The sequence below is a fragment of the Melanostigma gelatinosum genome (assembly GCF_949748355.1).
Source record: "Melanostigma gelatinosum genome assembly, chromosome: 18".
Taxonomy (NCBI): Eukaryota; Metazoa; Chordata; class Actinopteri; order Perciformes; family Zoarcidae; genus Melanostigma; species Melanostigma gelatinosum.
The window spans coordinates 12,001,274-12,026,174 of NC_136651.1; the positions used below are offsets into that span (position 1 = coordinate 12,001,274).

Consider the following 24,901-nt stretch of genomic DNA (forward strand, 5'->3'; position numbering starts at 1 on the left):
GTTAATCCTCCTGAACTCAGCTTCAAACAAGACGGGTGCGTCGAGGATTTAAGATGCTACTTTGCTCAAGCTTCTTAGCATCTCAGCCATGAACACAATGGGTGTTAATGCTTTGAATTAGGAAATGTTTTAAGTGCTGCAATGAAAGATTATTTATATTATTAATTAATCTGCCAATTATCTTCACGATTTATCGATTATTTTGGTCTACAAGAAAATCATAAAATGCCAAAAACCTTCATAGGTCCTGTTTTGTCCAAAAACACAATTGTTGACGAATCTATTCACCATCTGATGGGTTCAGCCCTCCTCTACTTACTAATGTAGTTTGGAGAAATCAGGTGCAGGCCTCAAGTAGAACGGGACAGTATTTAACGGATAAGCTTATTGGCCTCCTCTTCATCCGACGGTTTATCTCGTCTTCAAAAGTAAATACTTCTTACTGCACATCCTCTCGCTCTCTCTTTGTCTCTCTTTCTCAGGTGAAGCATAAATGAAATGATTCTGACGGACATGTATTATGCATCATACAGACATGTCTGGGGATCTGAGCTGTTTATAACAGCAGCAGAAAGCTCTAATTGCTTGTTATGTATAGACTCTAAGATGACCAAAAGAGGAAAACTTACCTCTTTTGGTATTAGGAGTGCACATAAAAAGGCTATTGAAAGTAAATAATTAATGTAATCAAGAGTAATGACATTAAATTACAGCGGCTCTGGATCTCTCTAACTTAAAAGGGAGCGCTTGGGGCAGCGACGGAGCCCCCGAGTGTTTGTGAGTTCATGAAAAATGAATAAATCATTGCTGAGCTACAAGTATCGGCATGAGCTATCTGACTTTAGCCTCGCAGGATACGCCCGATGGTAAAATAGGCATGAGAAACACGGGGGTCCATTTTACAGCATCAAGAATATTTGAAGCAAATCACAAGGGGGAAAACTTCAACAATCCAGCCGCGTGTTACTGAACTAGCGGAGGTGAGATGAAAGTGTTTATTCATCGCTTCAGACCCCCCGAGGAAGTACCCACTTCTACAGACATATCGTCTTTTATTCATCGCCGTAGCAACTAATGAGCCCGTCTCTGGGTTCAGACTAAAAGGGGTGTCTGCCTTTTTTGGTTATAAAATAAGACACACTCTTCCTGCTCGAGGTGTATTTGGGTTGGTGTCTCTATGTTTTCACATCTGGTATGTGCAACAGAGTCAACGGAAGCCTAATATTTCACATTTGAGCCCCGTAGTGGTGGCTCTGGATGATTCAGGAGTTCTGACTTGCTTCTGATTTGTTTATGCATGGTGGATGATGTTCGTGGGAGATACATGAGAATAAATACAAACAGTGTTTATTTGCCGAGCGAGCAGACGTAGCTCAGGAGGCGCAGATAAAAACCCAGCAGCAGTTGCGGTTCTAACATGATTCCCCATATCTCTCCATGTCTTTCCCATGTCAGCTCTAATAAACTTTCAGAGCAGGTTAGAGATGGAGGAAGTGAGCGTCAATGCACGCCCCTGTTACACACTTTATTAAGCGTTCTCATTTTTCACACTCTAATCTCTTTAGCATCCTGTTCTGCCATCCCTCGCTTTCTGAAGGGTCTAATGTGATTGTTTCCCATCTCCACATGTCTGCTAAGTAATGGGGTTGTCTTAGAGTTACCCAGTGCTTGCAGGAGGTTCTTTTTAACTGCTTATTTAAATTGCACAGCAGTGATAGACGTTGACAGAGTTGGTGTCTGCAGGTCTTCTTTTTTTTTTTTTTGATCGGCTATTTGCAATACAGCATCACATCATGCCGTTGCTATTTTCATTACAGATGTGATGGATAATATTAAAGGAGATTTCATTCTTTCCACGCCTCCAATTCTACCGAGTCTTCTAGAGGTTTTGCGCTGGTCCAGTAGGAAATGACCTCCCCCTTCAGGTCTCGGCATCGAGGTGTGATGTCAGACAGGGTGAGGGAGCATTCTAGTATAATTATAATACAGTATATATGTGTGGAGGATTTAGATGAATAAATATAAAATGTGTAATCTACAGGAACAGAGAAAAGGGTTTATGGCTTAAAAGGAATTCTGGGGGTGCTCCGGAGACCACTAACCATAAACTGCAATGTCCTTGATGTGAATCCAGCCAAGTACCTTTGTTGCATGTCGTTCCCCATCTCTCTCTCTCTCTCTCTCTCTCTCTCTCTCTCTCTCTCTCTCTCTCTCTCTCTCTCTCTCTCTCTCTCTCTCTCTCTCTCTCTCTCTCTCTCTCTCTCTCTCTCTCTCTCTCTCTCTCTCTCTCTCTCTCTCTCTCTCTCTCGTTGTTCTGATCAGTGACCCCACTCGTTTCCCTCTTCCCTGCAAAGATTCCGGATATGAGAGAAGATTAAATCAGCAGTATGTGATGACTCATCACAGTGACATCATAAAACCAGCAGCCAATCAGAGATTGTCCGGGCTCTGACTCATCGATTGGAGAAGCAGACTGGGGTGATGTGTGAAGGGCAACTCAAGGATGCTGGTAACTCCGTTTTCATGGCGGTTTTTGAAAGCATGTCTGTCTGCGTGGAGAAGTTGTTTTGAGGGACGATTGTTGTTTGGCTGTTGAGTATTTAACTGGCCATCCGATGGTGTTAACCCTAAACACACACAGCGTCCAGTTTTCCTCCAGGATTCTGCCCTTCAAATCATCTTCAATGTGAGTTTAACATTCTTGCTGAGAGAAGAGGACGTGTGCATTTCTGTAAAAGAAGCCATTGGCTTGTGCAACCTAAAAGCGTGTGTATAAATTAAAATCCAAGATCAGGGTTCGTTCAAAGGTTGGATGCAGTCAAGGGAGTCATCATTTATTGGCAGATTCAAGCTATAAATCAGATAAGACGAGTGGAGCAAAGACTGAGGGGGCGGAGTGATACTGCTCCATGAACACTGATGCGATTACTTCCTCCAAGGGCACAGTGGAGAGCGGCAGTATTAGCCTATTACATTCTCCCAAAATACCTCTCTGTCCAAATCAAACATACGGCTCGAGCATGTTCGTATGCTGCTACTCACAAATTCTTCAGTGCAAGAAGGAATGGGTAAATGCTTGAATAGATTCTGTCGGTAGCATCCATGTTCATTCTCATCGTTGCTGACACTACAGTTTTGTGTGTCTACGTGTGTGTGTGTGTGTGCGCGTGTGTGTAGCATTCGTGTGTATCCTCTCCATGGTAACCTTCGATAGCAGCAGACGTCATAGATCACTGGTTTTCTCTTCGCAGGCAAGAAAGAGTAAAGGAGGGAGGGTTAATAGAGGGGTGATAGAGGTGATAGAGGTGATAGGTAATTCTGCCTAATACCCTGGATGAGAAAAAGCCAGACTCTTAAGGGGGATGAGTTTCTTCCCTGGGGGGTTATGAGGCAGGCGATATTGTCCTTTATCCATCCCCTCAAACGGTAGATTTAGATTTTCTCATCAACTGACAGATTGTTGACGCATTGGGATTGCTCAATGAATATATTTAGCCCACTTCCTGTGCTGTATTGAGGTCAAACTACAAAACTATTGGCCATTGAAGAGTAATTCCAGCCACGTTTGTAGGCTTGCACATGCATGTGGTATTACACTTTGAAACAATAGTAAAAGAAAAATCGTGAATATTAAGTTGAACTAAATTTTCAGTACATTTCCGAAAAAAAAAAACTGTTGATAAAATTGGCCGGATGCAACGTCCAGCAGTAGGAGATGGTTGGACAGCACAGCGTACTCACCGACTTGGAGGACTCTAAGGATCCGGAGGAGAGGGTGTCCCGACTGCTGCGGCTCTTGGAGCTGAGGTGCGGAGAAGACGACGGCGAGTCGTCGATGTACGGCAGGATGTCGTGGTGCCGCCGCTGCTCCTCTGCGCGGTCTGCATCGTAACCGTACGTGGGAGGCGTCCCCGTGAAATGACCATCTGTGACGGGGGAGAAAACACAACCTTAAGTTGGCACCTTAAACATTCTTTCAACCACTTTTCACGCAGACATCTAGACATCTTTTGCAAATCACCAAATGAATGCAATTCAAGCTTTCTGCACTCAGTCGTGAAAGGGACAAAGGTAGGGAGCTAAACAACTGACATTTGGAGACGCAAACACCATCATTTCTTTTAAGAAACACAACTTTAGAAAGCCTCAATCCAACCAAAGGTCCATTAAAGTTGCCTGTGCCTTTAGAAAGCACACTGGGTAGATTCTGCACACAGAAGGTGAGGAGTTAATTTTCCAAACACTAATTAACGCGATTCTAGAAACTGGGGCACACAAAATGAGTTCCCCTCTGCATCTTTGTTCATGCACTCAGATACAAACACAAAGCTCGTGGAGAAAGCACTCGAAGAGGCCGACTACAAACTGGGGTCAAGGGTGAAGTAATTTCAACACCGAGTGCAGCGTCTCCGGGGAAATTTCCAGCCGCCTCCCTCCGACCTGCTTCCGCGGTGGCCGCTATCACTTTCTCTGTAGGAACAACAGCTCAGCCAGCACAGAGTGGCTTCGAGTGTAATTACCCGCGCTGCCCTTTACGAGGAGAGGTGGGAGAGAAAGAGCTTGAAACAAAATGTCAGTGAGCTGGACGCATTCTACAATTTGACTGGAAAATACCTTGTTTTACGACATCACACTCAGTGAGGCGATGCGTTCAAGCTGTGGCTTCCACTCGACACGTTTTTGTAATTTCAAATGGTTCGCCTTCCGGGAGGAGAGAGGGCAGTCAGTGGTTCGGGGAATCTGGTGCTGAGGGGAAGACGTCAAGCATCTCTGAATGTCACAGAAGACCTTTTGCTCATCTCCTCCCACTCCTACATTCAACAGAGCTGAACTTCTGAGAGAGCTGGCCAGGCCTCCTCTGTGCTGACTCAGACTAATAACCCGCAACAGCACTTTCTAGACTCGCAGGCAAACATCAAAACATGTAGAATACACACCAGTTCAAATAATAAGAAGTATTCTGCAGCTGTAGAACACATTCAGCTAACATGTAGTTAGTCACTGATTCATTTTTTTGTCCGCCACCAGCACATACACAGACATACGCTCTTAAAGTCACAGGTCAGAGCGTCGAGAAAAAAAAGAAAGAGGGAAAGAGATAGAAAGAACAATGATGGTGTGTTCAGGGCCCGTCTGACCTTCAGCCCACCCACCGCTCACTCTGTGTACTCGCTACTGCCTGTGGGCGGGTGCTGCCCACTGCGCCTGCTTCGACCAACGGCATCCAAAGACCAACATAGAGGCTCTGTGTGTGTGTGTGTGTGTTACACATTCTTCATTCATTTTTAGTCTTAGTGTGTGTCACTGCTGTTATTTTGCAACCCCGTGCACATATGCTGTTACTTGTGAATTTCATTCTCATATTGTTGTGTTCCTAAACATTCATCTTCTCCTCCAGTCTTTTCTTTGCTGGACCTTTTTTTTTTTTTTTTTAACTTGTGTGATGACTAACTTGCGCTGCGGTATGATTTTGGGGTTGGATTTGATGTATTTACTAATCACATGCATAAACATTCAGCCTGTAGGAGGCCAGTAAGGGTCACTGAGTTACCAGATCTAACATTTAGGAAACTACAAACATTCAGAAGACAACATGCAAGCAAAAAGACAATGCACATGTTGAGGTCTGATTCACTGCTTGTCTTAAAATACAGATGTGGAAAACACCAAGTGGGAAATGAGTGAGAGGCATCCTGGCATGTTTTTCTTTTTCTTGTTTGCCAACCCCACCTCTGTGTATTCATGTTGGCAGCGTAACATCTCCAGCTGACTTATTTTAATCTTCCTACCAACTTGTTTTGGAAAAATGCTGTCACTAGAAACACACTGAGGTTGTGTGTGTGTGTGTGCATAAATGTGTGTGTGCATATGTGTGTGTGTGTGTTTCTGTGGTGCCCACACAACCCTGAGGCCAGAAATATTGAGCACCCAAACAACATTTTTTAGACTGTAACACCCTCTTGGTTACAAAAGGGGGGGGGGGGGGGCACAGTCACAGAACCACAAAACCACAGTCATGAATAATAATGATAAACTGTAGATAAAATCTACAAAATGCCAAATGAATCACAGCAGCCCTGAATCGAACTAAACGGTGTGTCTTCTGGGAAATCCAGACAATCCAGAGTTGTTGTTTTTTAACCGATAAACTAATTAACGATTCATAAAGGAATGACCACCACATTAAAAACGGTTCAGACCCTTACTAGTCTGCTTGCCTGGTATGTATATCTTCAAACCAGCAGTTTCCAGTGGGGGAGGGGCTGAGCTTTACGAGTCTGTTAATGGGTCACTATAGCCCGTGGTCTTCAAACACTGGGCTTCAGTCTGACCACGTGTGACCTCATCTCGGCCCAGACGCTGCTTCTAACGCAGCCCGCAGTCAGTTTCTCTCCCTCTGACTCTCACGCTCTTTGTTGGTCAGCCCCTGCATCGCCGCAGATGTCGAACTGCTTCTTTCTCTATCTTTCGCCGTCTCTTCTCTCTATCCTTCTTGCGAACAGATCGCTTGTGTCTCCGCTGATGTGGGGCCTCCACAGCTGGCCTCTTCATCCTCATGCTGCTCACAGGTCTGCGTCTTCCTCTTCCTGCTCTGAGCTGCCTCACTTCTCCCTCCTCTCTTGTTCCCCCCCCCCCAAACAATTCCTGATCAGGAAAATGATAAACTGCAAAACGCTAACACATAAGCACACACACACACACACACTAACACACAGAGTAGCGCCTAATATATCATTCTCCAAAACACAGTCCACCCATTGATATCTTCCTGGAGCTATTGGCAAAGTCAAGCAACCAAAATCTGCACCAGACATAAAACACACACACACACACACACACACACACACACACACACACACACACACACACACACACACACACACACACACACACACACACACACACACACACACACACACACACACACACACACACACACACACACACACACACACACACACACACACACACACACACACATTCCTGTAAAATGTTTACATGGAAACAGTGGGAGGGGGAACAGGTCTCTTTTCCTGCTGCAGGTGGAAAACTACAATCAAACTGGGAACAGCTGGTGCTCCGGTGCCATGGCAACACATCTCTTTCCAAAACAATATCAGGGGCAGGACGGGTATCAGGGTGTCAGGTGATACTGATCTATTGTTGCATGGGAGCTGCTTTCAACTGTTAAACCGTTACAACTTCTGTGTGCGACACACAATCAAGGGATTGTTTGGGCGCTTCTTACAAGTCTGCTGCATATTTATCGTACAGAGAGCGGTACCAATCTTTTTGTTTTTCTAAGAAAGCGAATCACTTTTTTGTTTGATGACAGATTTAGAGGAAACCATTTTTGTAGTCTTCAAAAAAAGGCATCATAGAGGGATCAGTCTTGGGTGTGGAAATAGCAATTGTTTTGAAGCATTTAAAATGAATCCCAACCTGTTAAAAGAGTCTCATTAGCTGTTTTATCGAATAATAATAATGTGAACAATAAATATATCTTTCGCACTACCTGTCTTATTGTAACGAGACATCATTTTGAGCATTTTTAAAGGCCACTCGGCACACTCTCTGTCACTATTCATTCTTTGATTCACGCTACCTCTTCTCTCTGCCCTTTCCTTTGACTGCTCTCAGCCATAATGGATACAAATATTCATACTGTAACGGTGCTAAAGTGCACTAAAGAAAGATGAAATGAGCTGACCCTCACTCATTCCCACAGGTACGAGGAATTAAAAGGCTCGTCCGAGTTGAGTTGCGATAAAGAGAGCCAACAGACAAAGGAAACAATTATCGCCTAAAACCCTGCAATGCTCCGTTTGGTTCTGCAGGAAAGAAGAAAACAAATTGAAGAAATGATATACTGTGAAGACAGAAATTATTATTAAAAAACTACAATAATAAGATGATAAATAGCAACGAAGAGAAAGAAGACAAAGACAATGCGACACACAGAGCCATGAAATTGGAGAGAGAGAGAGAGAAAGAGAGAGAGAGGGAGAGAGGGAGTGACTCTCAAAGGAGGCATAAGATATCCTCGATAGTGAGAGCTGCCTCTCCATCCCCCATCACGCTTTCCACTCAGCACGGCCGTCGTAAATCTGCCCCGGCTGCTGACGCCTTTATAGGAGGAGGCCTGTCATCCCAACACTGCTGATATAACCCCACCTCTGGCTCTCTCTCTCTCTCTCACACACACACACACACACACACACACACACACACACACACACAGTTACATTTGCACCCTCACCTTAAAACCCCACCCAGCCCCATAGGATCCTAATATTACACTCTCTCTCTTATTCCTGCCATTCAATGAGCGAGGCGAATGTAATCAGAGATGAAATGGTGTTTTAATGCCCCCCCCCCCATGCTAAATCTGATTCATATACAGTGTGCTGGATTTGGGAAGGCTTAGCTTATTGAAGAGGCCAAGTCTGGATACTGGAGATACCGTAAATAAGATGCACGCCTGTCTCCCAAACAACGCTGCTGCTTTTCATTGCTACCCCTCACAATGTGAAAATACATATGCAGTGGTGTAAACTACGATGGGGAGGGAGGTGGGGTGAGAGTTTCTGCAAGGAGAGTAAACGAAAGAGAGAGCACCCCTTCCCCTGAGTTCCTACATCCCCTTAAATATCCAATTTAGAGACAATTTAACACAGAAGAGAGGGGGCTGGTACACGAGCGGAAGAGGAAAGCTGTGGAAATTAAAGTGAAGGCTCAGCTACAGCATCGCTGGGGGGGGGGACAGACATGCCGTCAAATGAACTCCAACACAGCGCTTCGCTCACAATCCTCCTGCGACCGCACGGGCACTTGACAGAAGTTAATTTGGTAAATGTCATTGTCATTAGAGGGCAGAAGCAGAGTGTCTGAACGGGTCACTCTGTTTTTGACGTACTCATATTTCTGCACTTTAGGTATGAAAATCTGGAGGCGTGGCACCTTTCCCCCACTCAGAAGATGAGACTACGGGGACAGTTTTGAGAGGAATTCTCGACATGTACTTGAGGTCACGGTGGGTACTCTGCATCCCTCATAGAAACCTCTCTAGATTGGGACTCTCACGAGATAAAGATGAATCCTAAAGGCGTTCTTCACAGGATTGCTGTAAAAGATACGACTGCCTTGGAAGACATGTAACAAGCAACGTGTGTGTTTTGGCAACACAAATCACCATCCATGCAGAGGATATGTGTCCCTGGATGCTGTTGGTATTTCTATCGCTCCTTTGAGTGGACCAAGACTGCACATCCTCTAAGTGAAGGCAGCAACTTTCCTCATCTTGTTTTTTTTCCAATTCTAGTCAATTTATCATGAATGCTATTTCAACCAGCAATCACGGCCGCATCACGGTCTAGCTGCTGGTGAATTCCTTGTTCCCGCTTCCTGGCGTTATCAACATCACTCGAGTTAAGAAATCGTAATAAACCAATTTTGTTTCCTGGGGGTAATCTCTCTGCCTCGGCGTTGATAGTCTCTGCGGGAAACGACCCAGCAGCAGCAGCAGCCGGTTTCACTTTGAAAGCTGGGAGGATGGCCAAGTCGGAGGCGCTGCTCCTTTAAAAAAATGAACAGCGCCCCCTGCAGTGATATAATCATCCCTTTGTCTCAGGACGGAGAGATGAGAGGCAGGACAGCGATGAAAGAAAAAGGAAAGGGCATGGCCTGAAATCACACCACTGGAGGAAGAGAGATGAGTAGAGGAATGAGAATGTGTGTGTGTGCATGTGTGTGCGTGTGTGTGTGTGTGCAGTGGTGCTGTGTGGCTTCACAATGCTACGGTTTACGGTACGGTGCTATGAGTTTTTGTTTAAATATTTGTGGGATTGTGCGTTTGCCTAAACTACTCATGGGGACAGGTGTTTGGCCATGTTCTCCGTGTCATAGATATCTGCCACAGGGAAATAAACAATGTTGCATTGCCTTGTACTGCCCATGTAGAACACGTCGTATGAAGACCTCTGTGGCTCCAGAGGGAGACTGAAAGTTTTGAAAACAAAAAAATAAATAATCATGGCAGTGAAGAGCTACATTATTAAAAAAGACGATATATCTAGTTCTGCTGTGTTGATTTTTTAAAATCTTTTTTGTCAAACTGCCAATCTTGAGAGTTTCTCTTTGGAGTTCTGCAGAATACGGACAACATATTACCACAACTACGGTGCCAATCGTGTTTCACTATCGTCAGTCTTTTACGGTAATTCATCGTCAAAGGAGCATCAGCAAGTTCTCGCAAATCGTTAGTGAAAGCATGTATGGTGTCAAAATGATTATTAATCAACAAACTAATAACTTTAAATTAATATATAAATTACCCACTCTACAAAATGTAATTTAATTGTGAAAAATAAGCATTCAAATGTCCCAGAGACAAGAAGACATCTTGAAATGTCTCATCCGACCAACAGTCTAAAACCCAAAGTTATTAAATTTACAATGACATAATACCGAAGAAATAACAAATTCCGTGTTTCCTGAGTCTGCAGCTTTACAGGCGTTTGCTGCCAGGGGATATAGTGCATCACTGTCATACGTCGGGTATAAAGTATATGGGAGAGGAGACAAACAGGGAGACAAGCAACAGAACAGAAAAAAAAAGATTTGATGAAAAGGAAGACGGATGAAAAGAGACAGTGAGGAGAAGACAAAAGTTGACAGGCAGGCAAGCAGGTGGCAGATTTATACAGAAGAAAATGACCGAAACACCAAAAATAAACATAATTACAGTCGAACTAAAGACACGGACACAAAGATAATTACACAACCAATCACACACAAGCGCAGCCACGTGTCGTATCTTTTACGTTGTGTCAGCTTCCCTCGGCACTGCGTGTTTTACTTCTCTGTACGCTTCTCTCCCCGTCTGTTTCTGTCATCATCTTTTCTATTCTCTCTCTCCTTCCCGCCACCGCCTCCTTTCATCACACAAGACTTTCAAGGAGAGCGCTCTCCTGTCTTAGTGGGCATATGCTCAACCACACACACACACACACACACACCACTATACCCTCATCCTGCCAGACAAACCTTTGATTCATCAAGCGCCTGTCGTGTCGTCTCTGTCAACCGTTAGACTCATTAGCGAAGAGACCCCCCCAAAGCATCATGGGGGAAATAAGCGTTCAAATTGCTGCAGAATCACGCTGAGACTGTGATTAATAATACAGCATGCTAAATTAGCGTCTCCGCTCTGAAACGTGGACGGCGCTCATTAGACTGCGGTTTCTACAGGAAAAGATGGTAATGTGTGACGAAAAGTGGAAGATGCTTGGCTTTTAGGTTGTTAACTCAGCAAATGGAGGGTCTTTAGTGGTATTTACAGTATGTGCATGCGTCTTGAAGGTAAAAACAAGAATAGCACATTCCTGTCTGCACTCTGCTCTTTCCTTTCCATCTTTCTTTCTCTAAACTTCTTCTTAAATACTACCTTTCCTCAGTGTGTCTCGCCCTTTGTTGCGTCTCTCTGCTTTCCTCTCATTTCCCTTCCACGTTGACCTTTGCAGGAGGCGCTCTGCCGTCTCACCACGGCTGTAAATCTCGAGGGCAGACCTCAGCCCTCTGACACTCTGTTTAGTGCATCATGAGCGCCGCAGCCATTGCGTATGTTGACAACTCCTTTCACATCTGGTAAATTCTGGATCAACTTTCTAGCAGAAGCTAAACACGTGTGACTAAGCAATTCACATGGGAACCTGACCAGAAAGCAGTCGTTTACCATCTTAGTGTAACATGTTAGCATGCTAACATTTGCTAATTAGCGCTGAATACAAAGTACAGCAGTGGCTGAGGATCATCAAAGCCATCAGGATTCATCCTCTGGGGACCATAAATAATAAATATATGTCCACAATCTCATGGAAACACATTCAGTAGTTGTTGAGATATTTTAGTCTGGACCAAAGTGGCAGACTGACCAACATAGCCACCTACAGAGCCCTGCCGCTAGCGGGGCTACTAAAAAGACAACATATGAATATCCGGCACAACAAAATATGATCGCACAATCACAGGTGTTAAGTGTTACGTGTGTGTTGCTGGAGGGTGGAGGCACTCAAGGCCCCACGCAGAGCAAAGGTTGGAGGTCAGAGGTTAACGCATTGGAGAAGGAGGGACAAAGGTCACATGGGTTCTCTGTCACTATGTCTTTGTGTATTCATCTATGCCTCGAGCAGGGGAGCTGAAATCAAATTAACAAAGAGTATTACTACTTCAATCAATACAATCACTAGCTAGGGAATGGACCCTGATCCTTATCCATACCGCCCCTTAGAAACACTGTTATGTCTTGAAATCCTGAAAGCTGGATGAAGCCATACACTGTGGGTGTCGTGCTGCTGAGGCGGTATTATGATACACGACATGACGTGAAGAGGAAGCTGGAAGGCTGTGAATTATTTGGTTTCCATAAGTGCTTCCAGAAAGACCAAACTGAAAGTCAGCTACTCCTTTGATAAACGGTCGTCTTTTATTCAAAAACGCACCACGTTTCACTAAATCTCATCCGTCTATTGATCTCACCCTGAAGCGTACATCGAGCGTCATCTATTCTCCACAGTTCGTTTGGCTTTGTTGTAGTCGAATGAAGAGAGGAATGACAGTCGAGTGTTGCTCCTGTTTCATTTCATCCGGTCTGACTCATGATGTGGAAACAGAAGACAAACGGACGGAGTGACTGTTCCACGTCAGTGTCTGCAACGTGATGGAGGATTTGACACTTTGAAGCTATCGCTGATGAGCGATGAGTGCAGCGCCACAACTTGCCATTTGAATCCGGTTGGAGACTTTATGCTGACAGCAAAGATGAATCATTGAGCAATAATCGATGACAGGCCACAATATTCCGCAAATAAAGGTAAATTAAAATAAAGGTAAATTATCCGTGTGGCAGACCGAGGTTCCACGGGGGTCTAATGACTATTGACACGTCTTTTCAGTTTATATACCACAAGATTCTCAGATCCACACACACCTGTAATAGTACTTGTGTTAAAGCAACTACTACTGAGTGTGCTATCCACTTCTCATGGATTACTTAGAAAATAGCACTCAACAATAACTACCGGTAATACAATGTAACAATCTGGTGACTGCTTCATTCATACAATTGGATCCTCTGTGCGCTCCTGTAGAAGTTCTACATTTACTTTTGGTACCATAAATAGATGTTGATGCCAATATATGGACTTTTACTTGAGTAAAATAATGGACTGCATGGCTTTTACTTGTAACATGGTATTTCTACGCTGTGGTATTGCTACTTCTATTTCAGTGAAAGATCTGAGTACCGTACTTCCTCCACCACTGGCGGTTGCGTTCACCATGAAACAACAGACCAAGACCACGTCATTAAAAGGCTTTGTTACCGTAGTTCCCCAGGAGCTCATGTGTCACACTTTCTATTACTTACTGCAGTTCTATGGTTATGGGACTATGTACAGTATAGGTGGTGCAGAGCTGCAAGAATCCTGTATAATGGGACTATAGTCTGGCAGCTGATGCCAAACTAGCATCAGCCGGCTGGAGGGAGTGGCTTCTTCCCCATAATGTTCTTCCAACTACGCTGCTTGACACAGCATCCAATCATTTTATGCACTTCATACAGTGGGTGGCCGTTCAGCGAGTGTGTGTTCCTGCCATTACGTCGTCTCTGAGGCTTACGCCATCCCCATTACAATCCCCGGGGTCCTGTAACGCAGGTAATGTTGCACTCCTGCTGCCGTTGCTGCTCAGATTGTCTCGGAGAAACCAAGTCAAACCCTCAGAACTCCTGCTCAACCTTTCTGCCACACGACTGAACTTTTGGCCTCTATAATACACTGCCGTTTGCTTCATATCGCCCATACAACTGGCTTTCAATATGACATCCAATCAGCATGACAGTGTGAAGCTACATACATGATCTGATACAAGCTGCTGATAATTTGCTCATTTGAGATACAGCGGGATAGTATTTTGAACAAACTGTACTTCTTTAGACTGATGTTTTTCCTGCATGTGACATTAGTGGGGTTGGGGTGGCTACACTCAGTTTACCTTAACCTTGTTCCCTCTCCCACGGCTCCCGGCTCAGACATTACAGCCTGCGGTGGCGCTTATCATCAGCACACAGCAGAACGAGCACAAAAGGCCCCAATCTGCCTCATCTCTGGTCAAACACAAGCCGCGGCATCATCGCTGCTCAGGGCAATAAACCGCTGCTTTATGCCGGGAGCTGTTCAGGGGACACGCGTTAGGACTTTGCTACACGGACCATAAAGGTTTGCCAAAGCAAATCTCCAGGGGAACTGTTGCCTTGGTTACCACAGCCAACAGGAAGAGCATTTCATTTGTGATTAGGTAACCTGTCAAGATGCAGAGGACGCTGTTATTCATGCTACAACCAGAAGGACTTAAGTTATCCCAAGTGAATACATTATGAATAATTGTTTTTTGTTTAAATTAAGAAATACTGAACCCCGCCCCCCCCCCCCACACACACACACACACTTCTGAAGCACACTTATGCTACACATGGATCTAACCTACATCTGCTTGACTGATCATTTCTGTCTTGACACCTACCCAAGCAGCTCTCCGAAGAACTGGCGAGCTACTGCACTTTTCGAAATAGAGAACAGAAGGGGCGAAAAAAATGCAAGATTGCATTCCACCAAAAGGGTGAACTGTCATTTAAGAATCCTGTTAATTCATTTCTCACCTGATCCGATGGTTGCCATGGAATTTCTGCAGCCTCTATCTCTTCTTCTCTAATCTTCTCCTCCTCCCCGTTTCTCTCCTCCCCCCCTATTTGAACTGGCACTGGGCCAGTCCGACTGTCTGCCATGTTTCAAGCGTCAACAGCATCAATTACCTGATCCCAGCACTCACATATTCCCATAATGGCTCTAAAACCACCTACCCCCCCCCCCCCCCCCTCCCCCCCACACACACACACACGCACACACGATGTCTGATCAAACACACACGCACAAGATAATAGAACGTATTCACACTTTTAAAAACCTAGACTCTCGGCCTTTCTCTGTTCATGTGTACACACACACACGCACATTTTCACGAAATGAGGACACTGAATAATTAGTGGGATGAAAAAAAAGAGTCAGATCTACACAGACAGTCAGTTCAATTATCTCTATTCCTCCGGCTGTCTGGCTGCTGTCTCTGCAAGGTTATGGGCTCAGCTCACCACAGTCTCCACTGAGACTTAGTCATGAGGAACCAGTTTGCTATTTGATTCCCCTCCCCGCAAGGGTCCCGTGCTAGATCTCGTCACCGCGCTGAAGAACCGATGTGTCTTCATCCCACCTTTCCCGCTGTATGTGACGGCTGCCTGCACCGGGCAAAACCATTTGCACTGCATGAAAGATTCATCCTCTGGTTGTGTGAAGGATGCAGGATATTTGACAGATTCCACAGCACACCTGCGATGTTAAGACCGACGACGGCCAGCAGCCGAGCCAACTGCACGCCATTTCTTGTGTCTTTACGGCAGCATTGTGAGGTGATAAACAGGGGTGTTTGAATGAAGCAGACCCACTCTCCACCCCTTCCTCCCGCTCCTAAAACCTCCCAGGTATTTACTGAATGCGCTCAGCCCAGGCCCCGGTCTCCTTGGCAACAGGACGTAGCAGGGAGACACAGGAAGCTCTGGGTAGACCTGTGTATGTGTGTGCGCTCTTTATCTGCTTCCCTCTGGAAAAGCATGCGGGCGCACTGTCCTCCGTGGCTTTGCTGCAAGGACACGGCTCGATAATACCCAATGTCACACTGACAGTTAACGCCTCGAACACAAGCGGACATCGGAAATATGCTCAAAATCGGAAATGACAAGCAAACGCATGCACACATATAGATGCACGAGTATGCACATGAAGCCTGCCAGTAGATAGAAGCAAAGCGCACGGTGACGTTAAATAAAACCTCAGTAACACTGAAGTGGAAGAGTACATTGTCTTATGTAATAGATGCAAAGATGCAACAACTCTTTGGGGCAAAGCCCTGAAAAAGATTCCTTAAAGAGAGGAGCGTCAGGTCCCATCAGTCAATCGGACCATCAACTATCCACCCATCCGTGTCATTCAATAAAGAGATTAGTATGGACACAAATTAATTAATACACAAAATATAGATGAATTGCCCCACCGGCATTTCATTTCTTGAAACCATAGTTTCATATCTAGGTAAAAAAAATGGGCAATAGCAGTGAGTGAGTAGGAGGGGGGAGTGACCTTTAGCCACGCAGAGAGTAGGTCTCGTTCTTGTTACTCATTGTGGCATTTTCCGGCACACATACCTCTCTGAAGACAAGCAATTTGAGCTTTTCCGACACTTACCTGTCCACAAAGACAGCGGGAGAGAGTGTCAGTGTGTCAAAAGGTTATAAACTGGAGAAGGGGGTTGAAAGTTGAATTAATTGGAACTCTTTCGCCACAGAGTGTTGTGTGTTGCCCGTACGGGAGAACAGAAAAAGTCTGGCCTTCCCAAGTGAACCTTCCGCAAGAGAAAATCAGCTGTAGTTCTGCTTGTAAATCTGCCTCATCCTAAACTGTGAATGCAACTCGAGACAGAAAATGTGACAGGCAAAACAAGGAACGGGGTTTGACAGAGTAGAATAGTGAGAGAAAAACAGAGATTAGACGAGATAGGAGCCTCTCAGAAGCATGAACTACTTAGAGAGAGACGGTGAGGGAGGCAGCGTGAATTAGAGTCTTTCTTCACTGGCGCCTCGAGGGAGGAATGATGTGTTCAATTCGGGTTAAAAGAATGCGTTTAGAAAGGAAACACTATGACGGGCCCCGGGTGCACGCAAGACACGCATTGGAGGATTAATGCCTTTTCTGTGTTTCTCTGCTGGATGGTAATTGAGAGATTCAGGAGAGGAGCTTTTACTGAGCCAGATCAAGGCTACAAAAGCTGTCAATGAAAACTACAAACATGGCCACGAGGGCAGCCGACTGTCACTCAAAACTGCAAAAATGCTACTCAGAGGATAGGAGGCTGTGTTCAACACTTGGCTTCTTTATTTCTTCATCTTCATCTGCTTCTTTACCAACTCCCTTTCAGCTTTTCAATCACATCTCTCCGTTTCTCAGACCTCCTTCTCTCACATCCGATAAACCTTCCACCAATCGTTTCCATGCTCCGCCTCCACCCCCACCTCCCTTTCATCTCTCCCCTCTTTCTCTTTCGGGGCAATGACTGACTTCGAGGTGCCAGTTACATGGCTTGCTGGGGTAACGTTAGCCTGCTTATGTAACCAGACGCTACAAGCAGGGGAGGGCACGGCACCGCAGGTCGTAGGGCTGCTCATGCGTATGCATGGGCATACGCCCACGGGTGTCATTTACCTTATGAGAGAGCAGTAGAGCATATAACCACTTTTAAAGCTTCAATTCCTACAGGCAATAAAAAAAAGCTGTACATTTAGCTCGACGGCAACAAATGATCTCACTCAAATAATTCAAACACAAGCATATATTTGTGATAACGTGCAACTCCAACCCTATTTGACACCAAAAATATAACGTAACTTTGCTCAACAACATCAAGTTGATGTTTTATACTTTTATAAACCTCAGCAACATGTTTGTTTTGAAAGAAATGATCCTTGAGTTACAGAAGTAAGTGGAACAAAGCAGGACTTTCTGCACGAATCATGACTCATCAAGCCTGTCATTACGACCCAGGAACCTGAATGAAAGTCTGCTTCGGACCGAGTGAGGTAAAGTACCAGCTATTAATACCGTACATGCATCGGGAGTGTATGACACGGGGAGGGGAAACATGGTGAAAGCACAGCAGGTCCTTGCACTCATTCAGGCAAAAGGCAGATTTCCCCGTGGAGTTTGGGCGTCCTCAAACTCTGTGGAAACGACCTCCTTTGGTGTGTGTGCGTGTGTGTGTGTGTGTGTGTACAGTACAAAGTGACTGGGAGGGCAGAGCAGGTGGGGGGTGGGGCAGTTGCTGGTGTAAATGGTGCACAGCAGCAGCACTGCATAGCTTCTCGACCATGAGACAGATGTGTGCAAAAAGCCGCAGTCCCACATGCTTATTACCTACCAAGAACAAGGCAGGGGAGCCCCACACACACACACACACACACACACACACACACACACGCACACACGCGCGCCTGCGCAAACATGACCTCATGTAGAGCAAAATGCACCACAAGGACATATGAATGCCGTGTATCAACGCTGAACAACTGTACTCCATACACACACACTACGGCCAGATGTGCACGTTTTGTACCAGCAAAACATCAACTTCAAATGACCACTTCCTCATCAACACACAGACATACAGAGACATTAAACTCTACATGACTTTTGATTTAGCTTTAACACCCCAAAACCAGATTCATGACCAGTGTCAGATTCAAAATAAAATAGAACATTCCAGAAGGCCGGATTTAACGCAGGGCTGTTGTATTTGACTACATTCATGTTTAGCAAGGTGTACCTAATAAACTGAGTGTATTTGGTACTTATCACATATGAACATGTTTTTGTTTGGAGTGCTTTGATCTCATCTGAAAAGAAATGCTACTTTTCTGTCATTTTCTAAGAGCAAGTAAACACTTCAATTTCTATTTGATCACCGCTGAACCATCTGTTCAGGAAAACAAAGAGTTAGACAGACAGAGAGGCAGAGAGAGAAAACTTCACCACTTCGTCTTCTAAGTACAAGTTTTTTTTGCAGTGTCCTGCTCGTCTGCTGTATGCGAGTGCGCACGTGAATACCCGGAGAAGAGGGAACGATGACTGTGATGAAAATGATGAAAATGATGATGAAAGTCATTATGCAACCGGGGAAACAGCATCGCATTACTTTGATTAGACTAGCCAGCAGTTAATTAAAGAGAAGCTGGACTCAGCTCAATCTCGTGTTGTTTTCAGCAGCAGCGGAGCGAGAGGACACAAGAGGGGGAAAATGTGCTGGTTCACGGATGGATGAACAAAGGCAAAACTGGCCGGATGGATAGATGGTAATATGGAACGAAAACGAGGCAGAATTGGTTGGCGGATGAAAGGTGTGAAAATAGTTTCTTCTCAAAATCTTATAGCCCAGTCGCGCCAGAAAGTGGCTCGATGAAATTCATCTGCCTTCTTTACAACATATGTGGTTCTAGGTGCTTAGTGACTTGGTGCTTGGTAAGCTATAGCTGGCTAGCTAACCGCTAACACATTAGCCAGCTTTTCATGGGGTCAGCAACAAGCTAGGATGAGATCCAAACACACAGCAACACATTTACATCAACACACATCAACACGGGCTGATGCACAAAGGTAAACAAAGCAAGAAACACAAACACACGGGGCAACAGAGGCGAGCGGAGGAGAGAAGAGGACATACAACCGTTTGTGTATTTTTAGCTTTTCCTCTGCATGAGGCTAGGAGTTCAAAAAATATTTATGTCTGCGTCTCTGTTTTTTTCACAATTTTATTTTGCCTGATGCAGAGTCGATTTCTAAAATCCAACTATTTAATGTTACTTTACTGCGGCAAAGCGAGAGCACATGAAGCGTTTCCTTTTGCTCAACTTCGACATTTTTGGCCTTTCTGACCAAACCCGCTCTCACGGCTCACTCACAGCTGGACGGAGGCCGTCAAACAGGCACGGCAACGTTTGTTTAATAGTCAAGCATGCAACAACAAAAACAGCCAAAAAAAACCACAGAGCAGAGAGTTGAGTCAATCAAAACAAATCAGCTTGAAATAGAGCTGTGACCTGAAGAGCAAAAGTCAAGTGAGCGCGAGTCTCCCCAAAAAGTTCTCGGCTGGAACTCTACAGAGCCATAAATGCAGCTATTCCCCTGAGGGCGCTGTGCGCTCCGCTAATCTAAACGCCAGAGCGTCTGAATGATCACGGGAAGGAGGAGGCAAAGAGGGAGGAAGGTGGATAATGAAATGTGTGCATGAATTACTATATGCTTTGGGGCGACATGTTTCTTGAGTTTATTTATGTTTGTTGATATGGGATATGTCCTCTGGATTCAACAGACATATTGTCAGCCTTCAAATGAGCTTCCCCTCAAGTACGCTGCCGGTCACATCACATTTGGACCGTCGGACAGTCATGATGACTCAAACTGGAGTCTGTCTGCACACACACACACACACACACACACACACACCACACACACACACGCACAGAGGAGACTCCCTGGGTGGTGAGCAGGGCAGCAGAGTGTCTGGACGTTATGAATCACATTACATACTCCGACAAGGGACATGCAAACACACACACACACACACACACACACACACACACACACACACACACACACACACAAAGAAAAGAAGAATAAGTGAAAAGGGCAACATCCCACTTAAGATTTCTCCAATGTTTTCTTTCAGAAGCTAAATGAACAGTTGATTGCTCCACCATGTGTGCAGTGCTGTTGTGTATGGGTGCATTTCGAAAGGTTGTACACTAGAGACGCATATATCTTGCATGGCCAAAACAGTTCATTCGTAAGTGTGTATATTCCCGTTTCATTAAAACTCAAAGGGAAATGTGAACAAAAATGCAGCTTTTGACTTCAAATCTGTGTCTAAGAAATGTGCCGCACCATGGCTACTACCACTGAATACACTGATTACAAGCAACTTCCTGATGCAATAAAAGTATTGAAGTTGAATTTGGTATAAACTTAGTAGGTATAGACCAAATTTGGCATGAAAATATCATAAACAACTGCTTCCATCTGTAGCTGGGTCCGCCATGTTGTTAACCAAATAAGATAAACCCTCATCAGACAAGTACAATGAGTCATACGATGTGTCTGAGTGAATATTACTCCTACACACACACACACACACGCACACACGCGCACACACGCACACACGCACACACACACACACACACACACACACACACACACACACACACACACACACACACACACACACACACACACACACACACACACACACACACACACACACACACACACACGAAACAATACTGAAGCCACAACATGCAACTGTGGATCTGTAATCTGTCCATGAATTTCAAAGTATGCATAACGGAACACCCAACCACCAGGATGCTCCCATGCACAGATGACCAAATAAAGGGATAATGTAGGAAACACAAAGAGATGCACACAGACAGACACAAAGTCACAGAACCAAACCGACTGAGGAGGCCACAGACAGACTCTCTGTCTCTGCTGTACATGGGATGGCAAGCCAGACGAAACAAAAGTATTTTTGCAGTCAGTCTGCAGGTAAGTATTCATCCTGAAAGCAGGCCTGTGAACCCAAAACCACACACGCTGATTCCGCAGCATGTCACTTGCGTGTTTGCTCCTTTTACCCACTATCTGCCAACAAAAGCAACCCTCACGTAACACTACAAGACCTGCCTTACAGACGTTAAGCAGAAACAGATAGCACCGAGCTACTGTTGGGATATCAGCGAGATACAACAAGGCAGAGGCCCCTAAACCCACACACACACACACACACACACAGAGGGTAGAAGACGAAGTGTGTGTGTTAGTCATTAGACTCGGCAGACAGGCTGTGTCAGAGACAATGGTGAGCATGGGAACAATTAACCCAAACTACTGACAGAAGTGTAAGGGCAAGCAGTGTTTATACTTGTGGTTTTGTGAGTTATACTTTTGTCTCACAGCACTACAAAGAGCTAAGCACAGTTTCCACTACAACACTACTACACAGCCGGAGAAGAGGGTTAAAAGCATTACAAATCATCACGATGTGACAGCTTTTAACAGACCAGTTCCCCATCAGTTCTGTTTTTATTAACTGAACGAAGACAGAATGTTTATTTCATTGTTAGCTGTTAAAGTCCTGTTAATCTGAACGAGTAAACTAAACTCAATTTGCATTGTGGACACTGGTGCAGAGATATATCAACAACTTGTCTCCGAGTGTATTCTGAATGTAAAGAAAGCTTTTTTCATACATTACATTAATGCATCCAGTGCATACATCTAGTCCTGCGTTTGTGTTTTTACATGTGAAACTCTTTCTAGTCAACCGTGCAAATACATTCTGCAGTTAATTCAGATCCTTGTTGTAAGTAGCAATACAAACAGTGAAAATGCTCCATCACAAATAAAAGCACTGCATTCAACATTTCAAGTATATGTCAAAGTACAAGTATTGTATAAATAAACTTAACATTGAATTGTAATTGTAAAGTAAGTATACTGTTAAATATGGATCGTTAGTCGCTATACCTGTCAGGTAAATGTAGTGGAGTAGAAGTAAAATGGAAACAATCAAGTACAAGTACCTCAAACTGTACCCAAGTCAATTATAGAGTACTCCACCGTTCTAACAACAACTACTTGCCACTAAAAATCGTTGGTCGACAGGCACACACTAATTGACAGCACGTTGTCGGTGCACACACCCTCTTCAGCTGCGCTGGCCAAAGTAAGTAACCTTTCAGTTGGAGTCCTTGGCAATGAGCCTATAAAGGCAACACTGAGTCAACCAGTGGTCAAGGACGGTCAGCGAGACAGAGAGAGAGGCGGAGAGGAGAGGGAGGGGAAACCATTATCCATTGAGAAGTGAGACAAAGGATGTCGGGGCCTCGTCACACTCGAGTGAGAAAAAAGAAAAAGTCCCAAAAAAAAAAATTGGACAAGAACATCGAGTGACCCAGTTGACCGGTGATAATACTCCAACTGCAGACCAAAATGATCAGCAAGTCACCCATAGCTGTGTGAGGCTGTAGGTGTGTGTGTGTGTGTGTGTGTGAGAACGAGGAGAGAAAGATGTGCATGTGTGTCGGCAGAGATAGGGAGGGGCGTGGGAAAGCAGCATGTTCTTCAGTTCATCTTCTCCTCTCTCTTGATCTCCGTCAGCTGTGCTTTCTCTCCCTTATATCTCTCCGATCGCTGCAACATGACTCGTAAACGATCTGCAGCTGCAACTTATGATTCCTTTCAATAAACCAGCTGTACATTGTTTTGATTTTAAAATCGGTTGATTGTTTCATCTGTAAAATGACAGAAAACGGTTAAACCCCCACCCCCAAAAAAACCAGTCCTTTCAGCCAAATCCAGCCCGGTTGGTTTTGTGCCCTCTCAGCAACATTTTTCACATTTATCTGTGCACCCTGACAGAAACCTGAGATTACCCCGTGAGAGAAAAAGATGCTGTGGAGAAATAATAAAAAGGTTCGGTAAGGGCGTGAGTACCTTCACGTGTAATCAAAGCCATCAATTACAGCTTTCACAGTGATATCATGGGGGACTGACAAGCTATCTGTAGTCCACAAATTCTATTTTATCACACACACATGTACACACACTCTCGCTGAGGTCCGTATAATTTACAACTTTGTCAACTCTTGTCATCTGAGGCCATCTATTATCAGCTTTATGAGTTAATTTAGCACGGAGAGGTGTTCTCTGTTTAACAGCCCTGATTATTCACTTAAGTTTTAGCCTGTTCATTTGGACACATAGAGCCTCTGATAAAAGGACATATCCTTTTACATTGTTGTTCCTATTATGTCTCCCCGGTACTTCTTTTATTTACATACTGAGTCGCTTGTTAATTGTTTTGGGGAAAGGGGAATAAACTAAAGGAATATGAAAAAGGTCGACCATTGCAACTCCAACAGATGTGACAGAGATCCAAATGAGTACCTGCACTATCCAGACTGTGTCTTTAACAGCCATGCGGGACCCAGGCTTGTTTTCGTTTGAGTCACCAAATGGCACATGTCTTAAATATGCTTCAACAGGCTTTGGCTCCAGAGCAAAATTAACTCAGCTAATGTTGTGTACCAGTCTGAAAATACTTCAGAGCATTTGTTTTTGCGGCGGTAGCTCTTAGGACTGCAAGCCTTTTATGGCCCCTTTCTTCATTACTCATCCGAAGAGTTTATTTAAAAATCAGTTTTGCCCTCTTTTCCTCTGTCAGTCGATGCTCCACGCCTTAAAAAAAAACTACCCTAGCAGATCAAAAATAGACTTATTCTCATTCAAGCCACAAAGGATGAAGACGTATGTATACACATACTTATATGTGATGTCCCACCCTTGCTGTCCCCTCAGTCAGACGTTCCGCCTGAGATCCATGAATCAGTCTGGAACAGACGAGATGAGCGACTGTGACATCAGTGTCAAAATATAGCAGTGCTGCCGACATCTTACTTAAAAGCATTCGCCGAAGCGTTTCTGCTGTCGTTCAGCCTCGACCACAAATAAACATGCGTGTAAAGAAATATCTGCATGAATGCACAAAGTGAGCATTGGCCAGACAGAAGCTATTACCTCCATGAAAGTCATCAAAATCCTTCCGAATGATGTCATTCTCCTGCTTTGTGTTTCCTTCAACAATCCTGCTTTTTTAATTAAAAACATTAATATTTACCTCTGTGGTTCCCAAATTAAACAAAGTAAAGTCTCCACAACATTCTGGAAAATTCTGGTATTTTTCTCATAACTGTGGCCACATGGGACATCCCACAAGAGACTCCAGCTAGACAATAAACCAAGGCAAGCATCGTCGACCTCTTACAGCTTTCCGAATAAACTTGCATTTTACAATATGGCCATCTAGATTAAGCTATTGTAGCTGCATAATGAGCTTCTTGCGAGGAAACCACATGGCTAACCAAGCTAAGTGGAAAACTACCTCTTCGTAGTTTAACGGAATTGTCCTTTCAGGTTGGTAACGTGAAAGGAGGTAAATGAACGTAAACACAGATAAGAGCCCACTGATTTAGCTGTTGAAGCTAACTGCAGGGATACTTGCAAGCAAACCAAACCGCTAACCAAGCTAGCTGCTAGCTGTTTGAATATGATACATATATTATAGATATTTATTAGAAACTCTGTGAAAGGGTTCAGGACTTTCTGGAGACCAAGCCAAAGCTAAAAAA

The 24,901-nt window shown here is 44.5% G+C and overlaps 1 protein-coding gene across 1 annotated transcript in view; it reads right to left on the reverse strand.

Annotated features, from left to right (window-relative positions):
- The window catches only part of bcr (BCR activator of RhoGEF and GTPase), a gene marked incomplete at its 5' end in the record, with an annotated part of 66,852 nt that overhangs the window by 25,242 nt on the left and 16,709 nt on the right, over positions 1-24,901 (reverse strand). Inside the window, one exon of the mRNA XM_079290007.1 lies at positions 3,742-3,926. Coding sequence (XP_079146133.1) covers positions 3,742-3,926 — 185 coding nt within the window. The remainder of the gene's footprint in view (positions 1-3,741; positions 3,927-24,901) is intronic.